Consider the following 21,161-nt stretch of genomic DNA (forward strand, 5'->3'; position numbering starts at 1 on the left):
CCCCCTGTTTACCCCGCCTGCCCCCTTTACAACACTAGGCTGCTTTCAGACATCAAGCATTGCCATCGTGTCCTATACCCCTCATAACCCTCTTGAGGTGAATGATCTAAAGAGCGGGACAGTCAATGAACACGGAGTCATCGTGCATATAGTTTTTGCTCGTGTGTTGTTCGATCTTCCCAAGTCTCTGCAAAGCTCTGCTCAGAGTTTTGCCTGACGTGCGATACGGGTCTGAGTGGCGAGAACAGTAGACCGGCGTGGGGCATTAGGAGCAAATGCAGGCTTTCAAAACTTCAAAACAGCTCCGAGAAAAGGGAAGCAAGTCTATTATAGGTAGAGCAAAGGACTGGTATACGATAATACCTATAGAATTAGCTGACCAGTACACGTAAACCCCAATCTCGCTCTTCTCCCCCAACCCCTTTCATTAGCGGACGGCAGACGCTGATCCTCTGATCCGCGATCTATCAGCATCGGTTCCAAGCCATAGTCACTCAAAATGCGCGCGCTCAGGAGAACCTGCTCAAGTCGAGCCACGCGTCCAGCTCGAGCTCGGCATCGTCCTGCTGCTGCACCGGCACCGGCACCGGCGCCGACGACGCCTAACCCTCCCCCTCCGCGCTAACCCCCGCAACACGAGCACGAGGGTCAAGGTGGCCGCCGCTCCTATTCTCGTCCTCGGACGTCGTCCCGTCCCCACGGCCGGCGGCGCAGCCCTCCAGCATCCGCTCCACCTCCCCCTCCAGCCATCGCAACCCCTCCCTGGCGGCCGCCGCGCTGCCCCCCTCGACCGCCCGGCGGATGGCGCGCACCCGCGCCAGGACCGCCTCCAGAGCCGCCGCTGCCGCCGTGGTTGAGGTCGTGGTATCGGTGGCCATGGCATGACTGGGTGATGGCTGCTGCTGCTGGTGCTGCTGGTGCTGAAGGCCGCCGTGCTCGATTCCTTGCTTCTGCACCTCAGCTGCTGCTGCTGCTGCTGCCACTGGCTGTTGGGCACGGAGAAGGTCCTTGTTGTACAGCGGGGCGTCGGGTTCGTCCTGAGCAAGGGGGGATCTTGTCTGGTAGGCCTCCTCCGGGAAGGTCTCGTGGTGGAGAAACGGTAGGTTTGTATCTCGGGAGGAAGGGGCTATGTCATGTTGCGTGTGGAGCTGGCGCTGGTCGTGGTGTCCGTTGAGGCAGCTGTGGCCGGCGTGGCTGGCTTGATTGAGGCACGAGAGGTTGTGGAAGAGGGTTGTGAACTCGATAAAGTCGGATGTGGTAATGTGGAGGATTTGAGAACTGGCTATGTTGCTGTCAATGTTTTCGTCGTCATTGCTGGTCGTTGCTTCGGCATCCGCATTGTTGTTCATCGCCGGGCCCTCCTCGGTGTCCTCGCATTTGTGGTGGTGTCTGCTGGAGGCCACAAACTTGTCGTACAAGTCAGCACATCTCTTTGCGAGCTGCTGGGCCGCGTGGTTGGTCACTGGAATCATGTCGCCTTCAACTACACGAGTGAAGTTATGAGGAAGCTGCTCAGCAGAGTAGTTCTTGTCTATAGCCTCATTGTAAAGGATCGGCTGTTTGTCGCGATGTGAGTGGTACTCCTGGAGGAGCTGTTCTGGTGTGACCTCTGGCAAGTTCCATGGCCATGTGCCTTTGTCGGCCATGTTGATAATGTCCAACCTGCTGTTGGTTGAATCTCTAACACAGCGTTGAGGGCAGCAAGCAGGGAGAGGGAAACCGAAGGTTGGAGAAGATGAGCTTCTTTGGAGAGTACAGTGACAGAAAGGCAAAGAGGATGAGGTGTTTAGGGAGACACTCTTCAACGATGTTAAAGTGGCATGTGCTGGAGAGTGAATACCAGGTACATGGTCTTTGCTGTTGTTCTGCATCGACCTACTATTGTTCGCTTGCCTACTATAGTTGAGCCCGTGAGTCACGTTACTTTTTGGCTCGGATCAAACGCGCGATATGGAAGCTTCTCCTGGGCAATTAGATACAACGTTCGATAAGACGTGCCTGCTACTGGAGTGAATCGGGATAGCGCAAAGGGGGGTGACTCGAGGTTCTGACAAACACTAAAGCACCCTCGTCCCACCTCCCATCTCTCGACCAAGTTCCTTCACAGAAATGGGATTCTCATCCACGTACTCTGCCACAAGATTGAATGGAATGTTTACATTAACGATGGTGCAGAGGTACCTATGTTCGTACGGTGTATGGTTGAGGGCTGTATATCCCCCAAAACGACCTCGAGCGCTGAAGGTCTGAATGAGAATAACAGCCGTAACGTGAATCAGCAAGCACGTAATCCGTCTTACTCAATGGGTGACTTGTAAGCTCTGGTCAAAACACTTACACATTGTAGATTGTTTAAGATGCACTAATTATTCAAACAGTCAAGACAAGGTTGTATTAGAATTTGGTGAGGTCAGTTAGCGGGGTCTAGCATAGAAGTGCTCATCTCGTGACGTGCCCATTGTCTTTCTTCTATGTGACGAATCCTCCGGGCCTTTAGAGCCAAATGCTCGATTTCAACATCAACACAATATAATTCTATTTCAATCAGGTGGCTGCCACGTACGACCATACCCACCAGAAAGCACGGCATCCCGTCCGCTCTGCCCTAGTTAAGCTGGTGAGGGTCCGGGTAGTAGTTGGGTCGGTGACGACCAGCGAATGCCGGATGTTGTACGTTTTTTGCTCTGCTTTTTGATTTTATTTTGTTTTAGATCGGGTTCTGTGGGGTTCATGACTACGAAGTACATACGCACAGTCTAGCCGCGAAGAGGCCGAGGCGGGGCGACTCCTGTAGAGGAATGGCTGCAGCCCTGGGCCACCACAAATTCTACAAGGCCACTCGAGGCATCTCCCTCCTACCTCAACTGGCATCGTACACATTACCTATGGGCAACGCAGCGTGTCTAGGCAGGATTGAGACTGTGTTCAGACGACGTCACTGTGATATACCCACTAGGATTTTCTTCTCATTCCTAAGGTGGGTAACATACATGGCCATGAATGCTTTCTCAGGTCACGAAAAAAAGAGAAAGCAAGAGCGCCTGGCTACAGAACATAAACAATCAACAGTTGTTGAGCATCTCAGCCAAAAGCGCGATTCTCGAACGACCAAGATCTGACTTTCTTATCTCGCTGTGACATTAGCATATTCACCACCAGTACCCACAGATCGTCTGCCGCGAGGTTGCTCCAGCCAGGGCGACCGCCTTTTGGTTCTTTGCAACCCGTGACATGTGTATATACAGCGGCCTTGCCCTCTATTACTCCTCATGGCCGTCATTCACCGGGCATGATGCCTGAGCAGAGAACTCAGCCAAGCCCCGGCATATTGGATACCTACTTTGGTAGTTTACATACTGGCTATCCCAACTCGCGGATGACTTGACGCATCCTTCTGCTTCAACGAGCATCGGTAGCTGCATCTCTGTCACCATGCTGGATGAAGACTACGAGGTTTACCGCAACTCGTGGAAGGAGGGAGTTAGGTGTGGCGAAATGACGGTCAAGTTGGATCTGTGTTCTGCTACCCAGGTGTTTCAACGGAAGACTACTTGTAGGTAATCCGTACATACCTAACCTTAGCTAAAATAAGGTGCCGAGTGGGCCGAGGCTACCAGCGGCCGAAAGGAATCTTGCTGCAGCTCCGTTGCTGCTCGCACCATCACTTTTCCCTTTTCGGTCATGATGGCTACTACGAGGCCCAAACGACCACCTTCTCCGCTTCGAGAGCTCCATCAGTTCATGCTTGCAGTATGTTTAAGTATATATCCCGAATTGCCATCTGGTGGTTCCCAGCTAATTAGTGTCACGCGCTATCTCGGGATGCAACACCACCTGCTCCTGATCTCGATATCTCGATCTCGCCTCAAGACCCGAAACGGCTGTTATAACTTTGTTTTTTAGCGGGACGGAGAGTCGCATCTCTCCACCCTCTCCACCGTCTCCACGCCTCATCTGGTATCTCCTAGGCATTCTTCTACTTGCAAATATCATCCACCGTGTCGGGAGATGGTATCGCCTCCGCCACATCCCCGGCCCGACTCTTGCTGGATGGACCTCTCTGTGGTTGACTAGGCGATATCTGAAAGAAACCCTTTTCCAGGACGTTTCTGCCCTGGTGGAGAAATATGGTAAGTTCTTCGCTTACACCATCCCCCCCAACCCATCTAATTACCTACGGTTTAGGCATTACCTTGATGGTCATCTCTTTTAGAAAACTAACAGTTCATGTAGGCCCCCTGATCCGGATCGCAGCCAACAAGGTCCTCTGTACTGACGTAGACACCATCTACTGGATTTCAAGTGTCCGATCGGACTACAGAAAAGTCAGGGTGGTACACCATTGCCCGCGTCTCTCGCCACGCCGATAATGTCTTTATCATTATAGACCCGGTGCTCCACAAGGAACGAAAAAAATACATTATGCCAGGCGTAAGAGGGATTCGTCTTTGGCTACGTAGCGAGATCAGGGTCAAGAAAATCTAACTACTCTCTTTCGCAATGTTAGTATTCAGGGAAAGGAGTTGCGCAGTTCGAGGAGGGTACCGACAGAGCACTCGCGGCGTGAATAGACCTCATTGAGAGAAAGTATATTTCGACCCCTGACAAAGTGAACTTCATGAACCTTGACGAGAAGACACATTTCTACGCGCTCGACGCCATCGGCGAGATTGCCTGGAACGATCCTCGGGTTCCTCAAACAGGATCGAGATGTTAAAGGCGTGGTGGCTGTCAATGACGCCGCGCTGCCTCTAATGTTGACGACAGGAGACTACGTCATATTCTGGAAGACGATCCGAAAGTGGCCGTTCTACTACCTGCTCCCAAATGACGGATCGGAGACCGGATTTGGGGCCATCGTCTGGTGAGTGGAACGCCCCAGGCCATCGATCATGGCCTGTTAGTTTCCAGGTCATGATGGAAGTACCAATCCTGAGTCTCACTGTTGTTACTCTTCGGAAAACCACAGCAACGCGAAGAAGATCGTCGCCAAACGCTTGAGACCCAACGCCGATCCCAAGCGTGACATGCTGGAGTCATTCATGGACCAAGGCCTACGAGGCGAAGAGCTCGTCCAAGAAGTTGGTTTCCAGTTGTGCATCTCAGCTACCCCCCCTCCCCCCCCCTTTTCTTACATGATCACACACCACTTCCTCAACCTCCCCCCAATTATCCAATCCATGTCGCACTGGAATCTTACTGTGCAATCTTGCCTGCTCTAATAATCACGGCACGCGGGCACAGAGTTTCCGGCTCCGACACGATCTCGTCCCTACTGTATACCACCTTCTTCCTGCTGCTCACCCACCCGGCCGCCTACGCGCGCCTGTAATCCGAGCTCGACGCCGTTACCGTCGCCGCCGCCGCTTCCGATAGCGGCCCAACGGCCGCGTCCCCCGTCCCCCTCCTCCGCGACGCCCAGGCGCGCCCCCTTCCCTACCTGCAGGCCGTGATCCGCGAGGTCCTCCGGCTCTTTCCGCCCCTCTGCGCGCCCCCGGTCTACAAGGAGATGCCCCGGGGCGGGGACACGCTGTGCGGGCAGGCCCTGCCGGGGGGCACCCTCGTGGCCACGGGCAACCAGCAGTGGCAGGCCGGGCGCGCCATCGCGCTCGTGGAGGCGAGAAAGGTCATTGGCGAGGTGAGTCTTCTATTGTTCTTTTTTCTTTCTTTTCTCCTCCTATCATCCTCTTGGTCTCTCTCCTTCATTTCCACGTCTTGTTCCTATTCCGCCTCCGCCACCTCTTCTTCAATCGCTCCTCCCATCACTTCTCTGCCGTTGACAGTCGGCTGTGCACATTCGGGTATTCCGAACGCGTTGACTGATCGGCGGGAGAATGATTGTTGACCCGCGTGGCGTAGCTGGTGAGACGATACAACTGGTCGCTGGCCAACCCGCTCGATCCTCCAAGAATCTATAATAATGTGGTTTGGGTGGTGCGTGATCTCTGGGTCAAGGCTGAGCGGAGGTAATTAGGCACGGAAGCGCCATCTTCTTCTTTGGGAATACCTGTTTAAGTAGGAACCCGAACAAACAAAGGTCGACTACGGCGAGATACTTTGGTGATAGATTAATGCTTCGTATAATTAGTATAACATGTGATGAAGTGCGTTAGCGCGATGTGAAATGTTATCAGCAGGCAAGCCACACGACTGTCTGCTCATTTGCTTGGTGGCTTACCGACCAGCCACCTAAGCAGCACGGTAAAAACCAGAGCGGTGACGGAGAACCTAAACTCTCGTGGAGCAACTAAATTTGCTTTCGGTCGCGCCGACCCCTTTCCAGCTCCCCGCTTCTTAATGTGCAGCAACGCTGGCCGAAGTGTGGCTGCCACGTCATTGCTGCGCAGGAGTTTGATTTGACTCGATCTTAGACCCTCCTCTCGAGTGAGTTCGGTCCGTCGGATCATTGATTAGGTACTTGGGTAGGTAAGGTAGTAATGATACTCCGGCGTTGGGTGCGAAACCGACTTGATGATCGGTGTTCAGCTGCCGCCAGTGTATGTGTCCGCTGTTAGAGGTATACAGCCGGTTGTTCAAGAAGGCCATGATGCTTTCCACCTGGTAACCATTAGATGGTTCTCTGCCACGAGGTTCTTGGCGGGGTGTGTATACGTATGTAGCATCTCCGTACAGATGTACTGTATGTATGAACATCGGGTACCTGCATACTCCGTACACGTGCAATATGAAATAGGTAACTTTATTCGTATCCCAACCTATCATGCCCCTGCTCGAGCGGGGAGTGCAAAGTAGCGTGTACTTGGAATGACTTTACATTCCTCTGTTCACGAAGATCCTCTCGATGATCGGCTGGGCGTAGCGAGGGTAGCGTAGGGGACAGCTGACTGGCGTCAAGGGCCTCCGTCTCGAACTGCAGCCAACACCAACGCCTCTTTCGGTGAAAATGCTTCGCAGAAGAGGATGGAGCTTCATTGAAGTCACAGCTGTGATACTGAGCCTCGGGGGCTGGGGTGCCATCATAAGCAGCGGTTCCGTCTAGCGTCTAGGGATTTATTAGGCAATGCGGCTACGACAGATCGAGCTCACCAGATATTCAAAAGGACTCTTGGAAACCGGGCTCTCCCTGGAAAAGCCGGTATTCACAGCCTTGGCAAACCTGTGCTCGCTTGGCGTTGTGGCTTCAGCTACTCCGTACGCCTGTTCACGCTGTCGATATTGATCCTTAGTGTATTGCGTCGCACGTGTGCACTTTAGGTATAGTACTTACACACCGGTGTCCCACTTTCGGCTGTCCCCCCGCTATGTACTGTACATACAAGGGTGCGCTTGACGCCAAAGTGCAATCACAACACAACATTTTGGATGCCAGGATGATCTGGGGTTCAGAGTTGCGGGTCATCGAGCTGAGGTGCACAGGCCAGTTCTAGGAATCGCGGGCGATGTTACCTTCGATTAGGGTAATAACGTGATGGAAATTTGATGATAAGGAGGCCGGAGCAAGGACCAGGCCGGGACAGACGTTCCCGCTGTTGGCTTCTGTTTCCTCCGCTGCCGCTTCCAGAAGTCCATCCATACTGTGTCGGGTGTGGATGGTTATATAAAGGTAGGGTAACTTGTGTAAATGCGACAAACAATTAGAGACAGAAGTTTGATTTCAACCGTCGAGAAGCCGCGCCGATCCGCTGTTTCCTTGTCGTGGTCTGTAATCCGTACGTACACTGTGCACTAAAGTAAATCCTATGTAAGTTAAGGTTCCGCAACCCCTCCCAGCGATCCGCCCCATCGCTGATCTCAGGGCTGGAGAGTGAACCCGTCAAGTTGGAGAAGTCAGATTTCTTGTTGGCGGGCTTGACCCCACGCAGTGCTTCCCCATCGTCGGTGACCAACCCAGGATTCGCGCTTTGCTTGGCAGGGGTCTTGACTCGCAAGCTCCGAAACATGTGCGCGTTTCTATTATCGGTGCGACCGGAAATGGGCGTGGGGGAACAAGTATCCGTGGGTGCCCAGAATGTGATGAGAGCCGCGAGAGCAACGGGACCCCTGTGGTCGCAAACTTCCGCTGTCTGCATATTCAAAACAAAGCCGATCTTGGGGCCTTGGGCCCAAGGCAGCCGTGTCGTCGGCGGTCGCAACAACCGAAAAGATTGCAGCAATGGCCTAAAACTTGATTAAGGATTGGGTATACTGCAATCCCTACATATATGTATATATGTAGGTACTGAACATACCTACATACTGCGTACATCAGGCACAGTATGCAGTAGTGCCCCTCATGGCAAAACCAGTTCAGCCAACGCGCGAGTTGTTAAGGAAGCCGACGAAGCCGCCAAGCAATTCGGCAAGGGCGTTGCAAATGTTTTTTGCCGCGATTTGCCCGTGCCTGAGAGTTTATGGGAGCGGGGATGACGGGGCGAAATGCGCCGACCCCTGAGCCTCGCGCTGCCCGAAGGTCGCGCCTGTTGTGGAAAAAATGGCAAGCACACGAGCGCTTTACCCAATTCAGACAAAGTGCCAGGAACGCGCTGGCGATCGTTTCCCGAAACAAACGCGGCAGGAAGCGAAAGTTGAGTGCGAATGGTCAACGCTCCAACACCCTCCCAGCAACTTCCCAGCTCGCCGGGATTCGTCCAGGAACGTGTATGGCTGTCATGGAGGAGTAGCGCAACGTGCAGCAAGCACGCCAATGGAAGCCACCATTCCTTCCACCTACACTAGTGTATTCCCGTCATGCCGGGTTCGCTTTCGCGCACTCAGAGCAAGGCGTTCTGCGCCTGTGCAGTTGCTCCTCCAGCATTCTTCTGTCCCACATCACCCTCCCACACCAGCCCCAGCTCCTCCTCCTCCCGTCATTCCCTGGCACGCTTCCAAAGCCTTCACTCCTTTGGCCTGGAATGCTCACTATCCCTCGGCAGCAAGAGTTTACGCTCTGCGTTCGTTCTTTTCCTTGACCCTAGTTTGCCATGAAATCCTGGTAATCCACCACACCGGCATCCAAACACGACGATAATATGCGCCTTCCGCCGCCCGGGCCGCCCAGGGACAAGGCCCGGGAGAAGCGGCTCCTGGATGGGCTCGTCCACGTCCTCACCGACCCGGTGTGCAAGACCTTCCCCAACTCACTAGGATGTACTGCGGCAGAGCCTGACCCGGATCCGAGTCCTGATCCGGCGCCGGCCCCGACGCCCACCCCGACCCAACCGGCTGTGACTTCAGCACCGGTGACTAAACCACCGGCCCAAAGCTCTCCAGTCCAGGCTCCGCAGCCCACGACTAACCCTCAGAAATCGGAGGATCCCGTCGGACAGCAGCCTCCGCGGCCAACAGAGACAGCTTCCACTGGCTCTGGGAAGTCGGACGGCCCTGGGAAGTCAGATGGATCTGGTGGGAAGTCAGATCCTCCAGCAGGATCGGACTCGCAAGGGTCGGGGTCGAACGGCGACTCATCGGGCTCTGGCTCATCTGACCGGGGCTCGTCCAAAACCGAGCCCGGAACAACAGACGGGAACTCTGGCTCCTCCAGCTCAGACGGCACAAGCGGGACCGGCCCGAACGCGGGCCATGGAAGTGGTTCGACTACGGGAGGGGACGGCGGAAGTAATAATACAGGCGGTGACAAGAGCGCGGGAGGCAACGGCAGCGGCAGCGAAATTGGAGGCGGACATGACGGGTCTCAAGATTCGGGCAACACACCACCAACGACCCACAAACAGGGTGATGGCGAGCCGCACTCGGGCTCGGGTCCCGCGACCGGCGGCGTGGACGTGGATGATGACGGCGTTCCTGTTTTCCCGCAGAAGGGAACGTACAATGACACGCCGACCACTCCTGGCGGAGCGACGACACCTGGGGAAACAGCAACGCCAGGCTCGTTGACGGGTGACGGCATTTCCCACACTGACTGGGGTAACTTGGCAGCGGGAAATGATGCGACTCACGGAAGTGGCACAAATAGCGGCGGCGCTGGGAGCGGAGGTGATGGGATCGACGGCAGCAACGGCAACGGAAATGGCAGCAGCTCAGACGGAGCCTCGCACCCTAGCTCGCTACCTGGAATCATTGGTGGTGTTGTCGGTAGGTGTGTTCTGAACCCGTTTACGGAGGATTGCCCCGACTAATAAAACCCATCCAGCAATCCTCGTTCTTCTATTTGTTCTCCTTGCTTTAGTCCTCTACAAGTACCGGCACAAGCGTCGCGTCCAGGCCTTCCTGGCCAAGTACACTCCCTTCAGGACGTCCGGGTACACCGATATTGAGAAGAAGCGGTCCTCTATCGGTGCTGGCCTCCTCTTTACCGACGGCTCCCACGGTGATGTCTTGATGCAACAAAACCCGAGCACCTTCGGCTACGGAACCATGGTGTCCTCGGCCGTTGAACAACCCCATCCGGCTGCGACGCCTCGGGAACGCCCCGACGGTCCGGCCCAGATCCTTACGACCACTCTGCCTGCCAGGCGCCCCGGCAGCCCCGGCAGCCCCCTTAGCCCGTTCGAGGTCTCCCCCTTGTCGCCCGGGTTTCCACAGAGCCCGCCGCCCGCAGTAGCTCGCCGCTCTAGTCAAGAGTCCGTCAGCGGTGTCAGCATTGCCAGCAGCGGGGTCTTCTCCCCGTCCCTCCTCTCGTGGCCCGCCCCGCCGTCCGCCGCTCCGAGTACCACGACATCGCCGCCGCCCAGCGCCCACGGGAATCTGGCGGATCTCGCGGCCAAGTATAAGCCGCTGACGCCGACGAAGCCGACGGATCCCCTGAACCGATCGTCTATTCGCGCAGTCTCTCCTGCACCGGCCAGTCCGTCAACTTGGCAGAAACCGGCAGACTGGGACTGAGCTAGCATATCCCAGTGCAAGATCCAGCCTGTGGTTATTGGTTCCACTTTGTCTTGCTGGCTGGGGATTGCCATGGGGCCAGCCAGAGACGTGGATCGGATGGGCTCAGGGCGCAACACTGCAATATGAGGTGGTGTGTGGCAGCGAGTCTCCAACTCCTTGACTACAATGCCTGACTTGTCCACGCCTCATGTTTTTCACCTTGTCTGGCTTCAAAGACATCGTGTATGCCATACCGCATGTCATATACTGTCCTTCTTTCTTTCAATTCCATAGGAACATTTCTTTCATGTTTAGAGGCGGATGGTGTTGGGGAACATGGTGGGAGCTCAAAAACTACCACACCGCCGTGTTCAGCTGCATCGGCGTCTCTCGAGCCGTAGATAGCTCCGCTATAATATTGTAACATTTCGTGTATATATAATATGGGGTAAATTATCAACCTTGGTTGCTTTTGCGTTGTGGTCTCCCCATCAGGATCGCGCTGCACTCGAACTCGATTACTTGGTTACCTATTAATTAGTCATCTTTCATTCCGCTAATTACCCCAGGTGCCACAGATGGAGTGCTCCTCCCCGAGGGCTACCGGGAATGAACGAATCAATAAAAGATCGATCGATCTCTTTCGTGAAGGTTGCCAATTTTGAAGTAGATACGTAGGATAGTGGTAGAATTGTGCTTGTGAGATTCTACCTACGTCAGCAGAATGAAAAGAGGAGATTGGGAGAGCTGGGGTGGCACTTGCCAGGGCGTCAAAAACCAAAATATGGACGGAACAGGCACAGCAGCTCCTTCCTACGGGAGACTTGAATCAAAGGACGAGCTTACTTTAACCAATGATCATCCTCTCTAGGCCCTCGAAGCTCCAAACGGAGAAATGTGACTTTGCCAAAAACGACCACTCGTGACAGAAACTTTGAGCGCTCCTCTCGGCACCCGCGGGCTGCCGCTTCCCAGCGACTTCCCGTCAGCCTGCAAACGCGAGAAACTTTGTATCACTCCACGCATATAATACGCGGCACGGTCAAGATCTTGCCCATGCAGCTGAAAAATCTCTCATCGTCGTAACGTGCTACTTGGACTGGCTGAGCCAACGATGATTGCAGCTGAAACGTCGTTGTTTAACATCCCCTCAACCAGCCTCATGGCGACGACTAGGGAGAATGCCGCACCAACACCTCATCGGCGCCCTAGGTTAAACTCGACTAATGACAAACCGCTTTTGCAGATCCGGAGCCACTCTCAATCCCGATTGAGCCCTTCGCAAAGACTTCACCACCGCACGCGGGGGGGAGCGTTACCTCGGCACCCTCGAGCAGTACTTCAGCGCACCTGGGTCCTCCCACTAGCTCTCACCCTCGTTGTCATCGCAGTCTACGTTGCAGACCCGAACGAATCGAATGTCGCACATAAATTCCTGTTTCTTTCATACAAGCTCGACGATCAACACGAACACGTCCAATACGGGAAGGGCCCCCGCGATATAGCCTTTGTCAGCTTCTACACTGTCTTTCTCACTTTCATTCGCGAGTTCATCATGGCGATGGTACTACGGCCACTGGCTCGTTATTGCGGGATCAGGTCCCGGGCTAAGCAGGCACGGTTCATGGAGCAAATGTACACGGTCTGCTATTTCGCCTTTGCGGGACTGCTCGGGCTGTACACGATGAAGCAGTCTCCAGGACTGTGGTACTTTCGGACGAGGGGGATGTACGAAGGCTATCCGCACGTGGTTCACACCGCCGTCTTCAAGTTCTACTACCTATTTCAGGCCGCATACTGGGCGCAGCAGGCAATCGTCATGGCCCTGGGCCAAGAGAAGCCACGCAAGGACTTCAAGGAGCTCATGGCCCATCACATCCTCACGCTGACATTGATCTTCCTGAGCTACCGCTTCCACTTCACCTACATTGGTATTTTTGTCTATATCACACACGATATCAGCGACTTGTTCTTGGCGGTAAGCGCAACTTGAATCAAGCACGACTCTCCCAGTGCACACGTCTCCTATCATGCTGCCCTGTCCTCGCGGACTTCCGCAACGCGAGAATGTCAGCATCGGCTAAGCTTTGTCCCAGATATCCAAAACCCTGAACTATCTCGACCACCCTGCCCAGTACGCCACCTTCGCCCTCTGCATCGCCCTCTGGGTCTACCTGCGCCATTACCTCAACCTGGCCATCCTGTACTCCGTCGCCACCGAGTACAGCGCAGTCGGTCCGTTCGAGCTGGACTGGGCTGCCCAACAGTACAAATGCCGGGTGGCGCAGCTTGGGACGCTGGCACTGTTGGCCGCCCTGCAGGGGTTGAACTTGTTTTGGCTCCGCTGTCTGCTGCGGACGGCATACCGATACGTGGTGTCGGGGGTCGCGAAGGACGATCGATCGGAAGCAGAGGAAGAAGAGGGAGAGGCAGGAGCTGAGAGCAAGGTTGGTGAGGGAATGGGTGGCCTAGAAGGGAACAAGAGTCAAGATTTGCGGTAATGGATGGCGCGATGGTGGCAGAGATGATAGGAGCACGGTTGTCTTGTGCAGAAATATTGGTCGGCTGGGGGGCTCAAATGACCCAACAACTATCCCATCATCGTATGTGCCTAGAGGTAATTATTATCTGATCACAATGCAATGCAAACCGACAGAGCTTCCCTAGTTCCTCACAGAAAGCTCCGGGTGGGAGTTGGCCAATGCCCGACCACAGATTGACCGCAGAGACACAACCAGAAGGAAAAACGGGTAAAGAGGTACGGGTACAAGCAGCCTTGGACTGGCTTTACTAGGGCCTGTCTCATGTCAAACGGGGAAAGGAGTTGATGCTTGCCTTGGGCGCTCTCCAACGGCAGACAAGGCAAACGAGGCGCAGCCTGCATGAGCCCGTGCTACCAACACCTACTACCATGCTTCGACCTATGGAAGGTGACAGATATGCAGTCCATCAGTTAACTCGTGGGCGCATTGGGTATCAACATGCTTCGAATCTCAATGAAAGGGGGTGAGGGGGGCCAGGTCAGATAACTTCGAGAGCAGCAGAAGGCAACTTAACGCGTAATTAGAGACGGATCCGGCTCGCACAACATACCCTGCAACGAAAGGAAAGATATAAACCGGCGAAGGCTTGAGGACGCGTATATGGTTCTTCTTTTTCTTTCTATCGTCTTTCTGCCCACCAACCAAGTCGACGTTATTCAGACATTGCGTGAGGCCTACTGCATGCCCCACCCACCTTGCGCTGATAACGTTGTTGGGCGGCAAGTGGCCGCTCTACTCGGCCAGAGGCAGACAGGAGGCATCCACGAGACGCCAATGCGAACCAACTCTCGTCAGCACGCCGAGATTAGTACTGGTTCTGGCTCTCTTAACCGTTGCATACATAGCTACAAAATGGGTACCTTCTTCAAGTTGGCTGACGTGCTCCCGTTTCCACCTTCTCTCAGCCCCCCTCCCCTTTTCAACGTCCGTTTAATTACGTACCAGCCGTCAGATATTGAACAAGCTGTCAATTGTGTTTAACTAGGAGCATTTCCCTTTCGTCTTCTTCCTTCCACTTTTTTCCGCAATCCAGCCAAAACATTTCCTCAGACAAACCCAAGGGATCGAAGTCCGATACCCCTCATTCACATCGGCCCACTGCATTGAAGTCCCTACCTGAAGGACCAATCCGTTCTGCCCATTAGGAACGCCGCTATATTTTTCTCCCATTGACTAATTACCCTACATGATGCTTCGTCGTCGAGGAGGCTGGAGTGGTTCTGGCACCAACCGAGGAGGAGGATCTCGACCGGGTGGTCGTGGAGGCTTCGCTCCTCGGCCCACGAAAGTGTGCCAGCATTTCCTTCGGGGAAGATGCAACTACGGTGCCTCGTGCAAATACTCTCATGATCACGAGCATGTTAAGCGTGCGCGTGAAGAAGAGGCTTCAACACCCAGCGAAACCCACCAGGCCCGCGAGGACTACTTCGACTTCAAACGCCAGGTCCGTCGGCGAGGTTTGTTCATCTCCCCGGCATATTCCAATATGTGGATGGAAGTTGCGGAGACCTGGAATCTCGCACTCAAGATTCTAGAGTCCCCGAACAGAGAGTGGCATCAATCCGTTGCCAGAGATTTGGCGGATGACGAGGTCGGCGGCCCTGACTTCATCCAGCGAACTATCGAGCTGTGCACCACCACTCTGGGGGACGGCAACTGTCTCAAGCTTGCTCGCGCCTTTCTCAAAGTTATAACGCATCAGTCGATGCTCCGTTCTCTGTCCATCGACAGCTTCCTCGGCACCATCTACCGCATGGTCGCGGGAAGCAATGGCAACCGGGGCATTGTCTTCTTCTCCGATCTGAACCGCCGCCTCTCCCGAAGTTCGGAGTCCCCGAGAAGCTTTCTCGCTCTCGTCGTTCTCTCGCTCTACGAGCTGTTCCGCCGAGAGCGCAAGGGCCTCCTCAACGATGCCTTATATTCTCTCCTGGATGCTCTCCGGGAGAAAGCAGCCCGGCTCGCAAGCTTGGCCGAGGAAGCCGGACCGGATTCGGTCGACCTTGACGCAGTGGGAATGCAAATAGACATAATCAGAAGGATGATGGATGGTGCACGTGGCGGCCTGTCCGAAGGCGAGACTGCCCAAGCCATCAATACCGTCGGAAATACCGGAGCCATCGGCATCCGATCAACTTTCCCCTCTGAGGTGGTTGTTCCCGGGGGCAAGCATGACAACGACTTCGCCGACATTACCAAGATCCAGATCTTCCCAACCCTAGGAGAAATTACGTGTGATGTTTCGGAGTACCTGCCTACCACCGACTTCACCCAGCCGCATTTTCTTCGCGACCCCGTCCGGCGCCACATCGATTCGGCCTTCCGCCTTCTGCGACATGACATCTTTGGACCTCTCAAACAGGTCATCGGCGCCCTCTTGGCACAGCGCAATGCTGCCGACGCCGTATCCTCAAATCGGTTCATTACCGGGAACATCAAAGCCCACATATACTCTGGGGCTGGCCTCCAGCACGTCCTCGTCGATAAGCGTGACGGGTTTGAGGCCATTGCCTCTTTTACAACGCCCCCACAGGTGCGCAAGTTGACCTTGCCGGACCAGCAACGCTGGTGGCAAGCATCGTCTCGCCTGGAGCCCGGCGGCCTGGTATGCTTTGTCTCGGCTCGCGGGAATGAAAAATCGTTCTTGATGTTCGTGGTGACCGAAAAGAACACCGGCGAGATCAAGGAAGGGCGGAACAAGAGTACACTTGTTTCGGACCGCTTCAAACCTGCCGTCAAGGTGAAACTGGCATCTGAAACCCGCAAGAACCTGGCGGTGCTCAACAGAATGTACGTCGACAGAGAAGAGGGATTGCTGGTTGAGCTCCCCGGTCTCATTCCCGACACCTTTGTACCCATTCTCGGGAACTTGCAGCGGATGGTGAAAGACGGAGACCTTGCTTTTCGACAATGGATCCTTCCTTCTTCGATTGACAACGCGGACGACCAACCGTCTGCTCGGATACCGCCACCAGCATATGCTCGCAAGCCGGGGTTTAAGTTCCGGCTGAGGACCATTACTCGGGACGGGCAGCCCACGCTAAGCGTCAACCCGGCGGAGTGTACTGGTGACATTGCCACCCCAGAGACTCTCGAGGCTGCAACGGGCCTTGATCCAGGCCAATCTGCTAGTCTAATCGCAGCCTTGACACGCGAATATGCCCTCATTCAGGGGCCGCCCGGGACCGGCAAATCCTACGTCGGCGTGCAGTTGGTCAGGGTCTTGTTGGACCACAAGCACGAAGCCAACCTGGGCCCAATCCTGGTCATGTAAGTAGGAATCCGTTGTGGCGACAACATTCGCTGTAACAAGACTAATCAAGAGGGTCAAACAGTTGTTACACAAACCACGCGTTGGACCAATTTCTCAAACATCTTCTCGACGTCGGTGTCGACAAGATCATCCGCATCGGAGGCCAGAGCCGCGCCGAGGAGCTCGAGGGCAAGAATCTAAGGGTCGTAAGTCAGGAGACGTCGAGGACGCAGGTCGAGCAGCGGATCCTTGGGAAGAGCTACTCGGAAGCTGAGGCGTCTCTTGAAAAGGCCGGGCATCACCTGAAACGAGTGCACCAAGCCCGGAGAAACAAGCCCGGATGGAGAATGCTTGAGCCGTTTCTGTCGCGACGCTACCCGAGAATCGCAAGACAGTTCGGCTCTCAGTGGCTTGACGAGGACGGATTCGAGTTGGCCGACGGTCGCGATCCGGTGCAGCTATGGCTGGGAAAGCAGCAAAACCAAGCTGCATCGGGCAGACACAAGGGTGACGGACGTTCTGACGGGGCTGACGGGGCTGACCTTGTCTCGCGAGCCGAAAACGACATCAGCTCCCTTACACCAGCAGAGCGTTGGGCGCTCGCCGGGAGCTGGATAAGCGAGTTGACCGAGCTGCAGAGCGATCGTGTCTTTGAAATGGTTAGCGCAGCGAGACACCACCGAGAGGCAATCCAAAGAGTTCACGACGACGTGAGCTGTCGAACGCTTCTCCGGGCTGACGTCGTGGGCGTCACGACAACCGGCCTGGCACGCAACATCAACATGCTCTGCCGGCTGGGCGTCAAGGTCATCATCTGCGAGGAAGCGGCCGAGGTGATGGAGCCACACCTCATCTCCGCCCTCATGCCCGGGGTGGAGCACTTCATTCAGATAGGAGATCACAGGCAGCTCCGGCCGCAGATCCAGAATTATCTCCAATTCAGTATGGAGACGGCCGTAGGACGCGCTTATCAGCTCGACCGCAGCCAGTTCGAGCGCCGCGCGGTGGGAGAGCCCGGCCTGCGGGCGTTGCCTGTGGCACAGCTCAAGGTGCAACGGCGTATGCGGCCAGAGATTTCTCGGCTCATCAGGAGGGTATATCCCGACCTTGTTGACCATGATTGCGTCAAAAACCTGCCGTCCGTCGTGGGCATGCGGGACAACCTCTTCTGGCTGGACCATGACCACCCGGAAGACGGCAAGGACGACGGGGCGCGAGCAAAATCGCACAGCAATGCCTGGGAAGTGTCGATGGCGAAGGCCCTGATCCAGCACCTGGTGCGCCAGGGCGAGTACAAAAGTACGGATATTGCTCTGCTGACACCTTATACCGGGCAGCTTCAGAAGCTCCGTGCCAGCCTCGGCAGCGACTTCGAGGTCTTTCTCAGCGACCGCGACCTCGAAACGCTGGCAAAGGAGGGTTTTGAAGAAACGCCAGAAGAGGAACCGGGGACGGAAAACACGGGGCTTGGGCTCAGGAAAGCGGTCGAGAAGAAGAGATTGCTCCAAACGATCCGCTTAGCGACCGTCGACAACTTCCAGGGGGAAGAAGCCAAAGTCGTCGTCGTCTCGCTCGTCCGCAGCAACAGCAACGCCAAGGTCGGTTTCCTCCGCACCGAAAACCGGATCAACGTGCTTCTCAGCCGGGCTCAACACGGCATGTACCTCATCGGCAACGCGAAGACCTACGAGAACGTCCCCATGTGGGCAGATGTTCTTCAGCAGCTCAGAGCAGGGAATGCCGTCGGCGCGTCCATCGCCTTGTGCTGCCCCCGGCACCCGGACACCCAACTCCTGTGCTCCGAACCGAAAGATTTCACCATCAAGAGCCCCGAGGGCGGCTGTTCCCTCCCTTGCGACAAACGACTCGAGCCCTGCGGCCATAGGTGCCCGGCGCCGTGTCACTCCCAGAGGCTCCACGATGCCTTCGACTGCCTCGAGCCATGCCCACGGCTGCGCTCGACCTGCCAGCACCCCTGTCCCAAGCTGTGCGGTCAGGAGTGCGGGCCCTGCAATGTCAAAGTAGACGGCGTCAAGCTTCCCTGCGGCCATGTCCGTGACAAGGTCCTGTGCCACCAAACATTGGATCTCAAGTCCATCAGGTGCTCTCAACCGGTGGTGAAGGAAGTGCCCGGATGTGGGCACTCGGTGCCTGTTCCTTGCTACAGGGATGTCGAGTCGGAAATGTTTAGATGCCCGACAGAGTGCATCGGCAAGCTGGAGTGTGGTCATCGGTGTCCGGGAACCTGCCGGAGTTGCCGGACACTACTAGATGGCCCGGGTGGTGGTGTTGTTGTGTTTCGCCACCAGCAGTGCAATAAGCGGTGTGATCGGCCGTATGGGACATGCAATCACCGGTGTTCAAAGACCTGTCATCAAGGGGAGAGTTGCGGCACCTGCCCTGAAAGATGTGAGGTAAGTTCTCCGTCCACCAGCCCGCTGCCTTATTCTGGGTCCTCCTGCAGGACAACATTCTGTCGGGTTTTCTTTTTTTTTCTTCTTCTTTTTTTTTTTCGGTTCGAACACAGCTTTTTTTGGGGGGGGGGGGGGGGGGCAAGAGACTCGACGCTGTGGTTGTTTGGACGGAATCATTGATGATGATGTTTTAGGTCCGATGCCCACACTCACGGTGCCATCAAGAATGCCGAGAGCCTTGCACTCCGTGTATCGAAAAGTGCGCCTGGAGATGTGAGCACAGGGGCTCTTGCTCATTGCCTTGCGCGGCACCTTGCAATCGTCTGCCCTGCGAAAAAAGATGCGACAAGACGCTACAGTGCGGCCACCGATGTCCTAGCTTCTGTGGTGAGGAATGCCCACAGCAACTTTGTCAGATTTGCTGCACCAAACGGGATGCTCGTGTGGACGTCATGGAGTTCAAGATGTACCACGAAATCGACCTAGACGAGACTCCCATCGTAGTCCTCGGATGCGGCCACTTTTTCACAGGCGAGACACTCGACGGCTTGGTGGGCATGAAAAATGTCTACACGACCGACAATCTCGGGAATTACAACGGCCTTCGGGAGCTCTCCGGGGAGCTCATGTCGATACCAACCTGTCCGGATTGCAGGGTTCCGATCCGTCAGTTCGCCACAAGACGCTATAACCGCGTCGTCAACAAGGCGGTCCTGGACGAGACCTCCAAGCGGTTCCTTGTTGGCGGCCGCGAGAAGCTCGCGGAATTGGAGAAAAAAACAGCGCTAGTTGAGAAGAAACTGTCGGATTCCACCAGTGACACGATGTACTCGCCAGATGTGTCCCTCGGAAAGAAGATTTCAGAGCGGTACAAACCCGCCATCCAGCTGGAAAAAGAATCAGCCGCCCTGCGGAAGAGCATGGAGGCGGAACACCAACCAACAAAGAAGCTATTCGATGCCGTTCTAACATTCCAGCGCCTGCAGCGGGAACGATCCCTCGAGGAAAAGCTCCGAGATCTCACACTTTCCGAGCCTCAGATCGCTACTCCCGAACTGGTCGTCTACGACCGACAAATCACGCTCAAGGCCCATCGCCTACAGTTGCGCCTCCAAGAGGCGATGCTTCGCGACACCTTCATCCTCCTCTCCAGGCTCAAGAACAGCGCCATCCTTGCTAACATCCCTGTTCAGCATCCCGACAAGCGCTCGGCCGCCTTCCTGAAGCAGTGCAGAGTCCTCATAGACAGCGCCACGAGCGCTAAACTCCCACGCCTGGTGATTGAAACCATCCTCTCCTACGCGCGCGTCGCGGAGCTCGATGGATGGTATCGTCGTGCCTTCATCATGTCCGAGACCGCGGCCCCCACAGGTAATAATAATACGGGTACGGGCACCACCACCACCACCAACAACACGGCAGCACCATTGGCTTCCGATGCCACCGGCGGGTCCGAGAGGACAAGCAATGTCCAGGCCGGAGAAAAAACCTCCTCCTCCCGCGAGACGGCGATCGGCCTCCTCGACCGCGCCCTCGACCTCTGCGCCACGATCCCGGGCCCCGACGGAGCCGCGTACCGCGCCGAGGTGGAGGAGACGATGCGGCTCTTTGCCGAGCCGCACTACGAAGCAGTCACGCCGGCCGAGATCGCGGCCATCAAGGCGGCCATGGTCAGCGGCGCGGGCGGGCTGGCGACACACTCGGGGCATTGGTACACTTGTCGCAACGGACATCCCGTGAGTGCATTCCCCCTAACCCTCCTTAGGGATTTTTTTCCCCATCTTTCGTTCTATCCATCCCTAAGCTCTCCTTCGTTGTCTGTAAATTGAAGGGACTGAGCCGACCGGATATCGGTTGTCGATTTTGAAGTCCTGCTAACGACGTATGTAATAATAATTAACAGTTTGCGATCGGGGAGTGTGGAATGCCGATGGAAAGGGCGAGGTGTCCGGAGTGCGGGGAGGTGATTGGAGGGACGAATCATACGCCTGTCGAAGGGGTGGAGAGGGACACGCGGATGGAGTTGGCTTGATTGGGACGGTTGGGGTGGTTGCTTTCGTCGCGGGAGTATGATGAGAGATGATGTATTACTTTGCGGGAGGTACCTAGGTAGGTAATTATTAATTAATTCAGGGAATTCGTGGTGGGAGACTGACCATGGAACCTCCGGTAGGGTTGTTTGAAGCGCTG

At 55.5% G+C, this 21,161-nt stretch overlaps 5 protein-coding genes across 5 annotated transcripts; 4 read left to right on the forward strand and 1 right to left on the reverse strand.

Annotated features, from left to right (window-relative positions):
- Nucleotides 1–509: 509 nt before the first annotated feature.
- MYCTH_2128726 (uncharacterized protein) lies at nt 510–1,646 on the reverse strand (the record flags this gene model as incomplete). Its single annotated transcript, XM_003664841.1, has 2 exons — nt 510–569; nt 627–1,646. The coding sequence occupies 2 exons, from the start codon at nt 1,644–1,646 to the stop codon at nt 510–512; spliced, it is 1,080 nt and encodes a 359-aa protein (XP_003664889.1).
- A 1,786-nt stretch (nt 1,647–3,432) lies between these two features.
- MYCTH_2111803 (uncharacterized protein) lies at nt 3,433–5,970 on the forward strand (the record flags this gene model as incomplete). The annotated part of the gene is made up of 10 exons (XM_003664842.1): nt 3,433–3,553; nt 3,593–3,750; nt 4,103–4,130; nt 4,234–4,325; nt 4,508–4,541; nt 4,611–4,690; nt 4,791–4,864; nt 4,970–5,081; nt 5,339–5,638; nt 5,860–5,970. The coding sequence occupies 10 exons, from the start codon at nt 3,433–3,435 to the stop codon at nt 5,968–5,970; spliced, it is 1,110 nt and encodes a 369-aa protein (XP_003664890.1).
- Nucleotides 5,971–8,614: 2,644 nt separating this feature from the next.
- Nucleotides 8,615–10,864, forward strand: MYCTH_2308108 (uncharacterized protein). Its single transcript, XM_003664843.1, has 2 exons — nt 8,615–10,032; nt 10,091–10,864. Exons 1-2 carry the CDS (start codon nt 8,970–8,972, stop codon nt 10,780–10,782), a joined length of 1,755 nt encoding a protein of 584 aa, XP_003664891.1. The 5' UTR covers nt 8,615–8,969; the 3' UTR covers nt 10,783–10,864.
- A 918-nt stretch (nt 10,865–11,782) lies between these two features.
- Nucleotides 11,783–13,497, forward strand: MYCTH_2308111 (uncharacterized protein). The gene is made up of 2 exons (XM_003664844.1): nt 11,783–12,742; nt 12,861–13,497. The coding sequence occupies exons 1-2, from the start codon at nt 11,879–11,881 to the stop codon at nt 13,263–13,265; spliced, it is 1,269 nt and encodes a 422-aa protein (XP_003664892.1). The 5' UTR covers nt 11,783–11,878; the 3' UTR covers nt 13,266–13,497.
- Nucleotides 13,498–14,496: 999 nt separating this feature from the next.
- On the forward strand, nt 14,497–21,003 carry MYCTH_2066488 (uncharacterized protein; the record flags this gene model as incomplete). Its single annotated transcript, XM_003664845.1, has 5 exons — nt 14,497–16,574; nt 16,640–17,009; nt 17,148–18,971; nt 19,166–20,707; nt 20,875–21,003. The coding sequence occupies 5 exons, from the start codon at nt 14,497–14,499 to the stop codon at nt 21,001–21,003; spliced, it is 5,943 nt and encodes a 1,980-aa protein (XP_003664893.1).
- Nucleotides 21,004–21,161: the final 158 nt, after the last annotated feature.

The sequence above is a fragment of the Thermothelomyces thermophilus genome, chromosome 5 (assembly GCF_000226095.1).
Source record: "Thermothelomyces thermophilus ATCC 42464 chromosome 5, complete sequence".
Lineage (NCBI taxonomy): Eukaryota > Fungi > Ascomycota > Sordariomycetes > Sordariales > Chaetomiaceae > Thermothelomyces > Thermothelomyces thermophilus.

What these genes read in the sequence shown, in the direction of transcription:
- MYCTH_2308108 (XM_003664843.1), top strand. Translation starts at nt 8,970, where the DNA reads ATGCGCCTTCCGCCGCCCGGGCCGCCCAGGGACAAGGCCCGGGAGAAG. An exon ending in AATCATTGGTGGTGTTGTCG is followed by an intron (nt 10,033 to 10,090) that starts GTAGGTGTGTTC and finishes AAACCCATCCAG; the next exon opens with CAATCCTCGTTCTTCTATTT.
- MYCTH_2308111 (XM_003664844.1), top strand. Translation starts at nt 11,879, where the DNA reads ATGATTGCAGCTGAAACGTCGTTGTTTAACATCCCCTCAACCAGCCTC. An exon ending in TCAGCGACTTGTTCTTGGCG is followed by an intron (nt 12,743 to 12,860) that starts GTAAGCGCAACT and finishes GCTTTGTCCCAG; the next exon opens with ATATCCAAAACCCTGAACTA.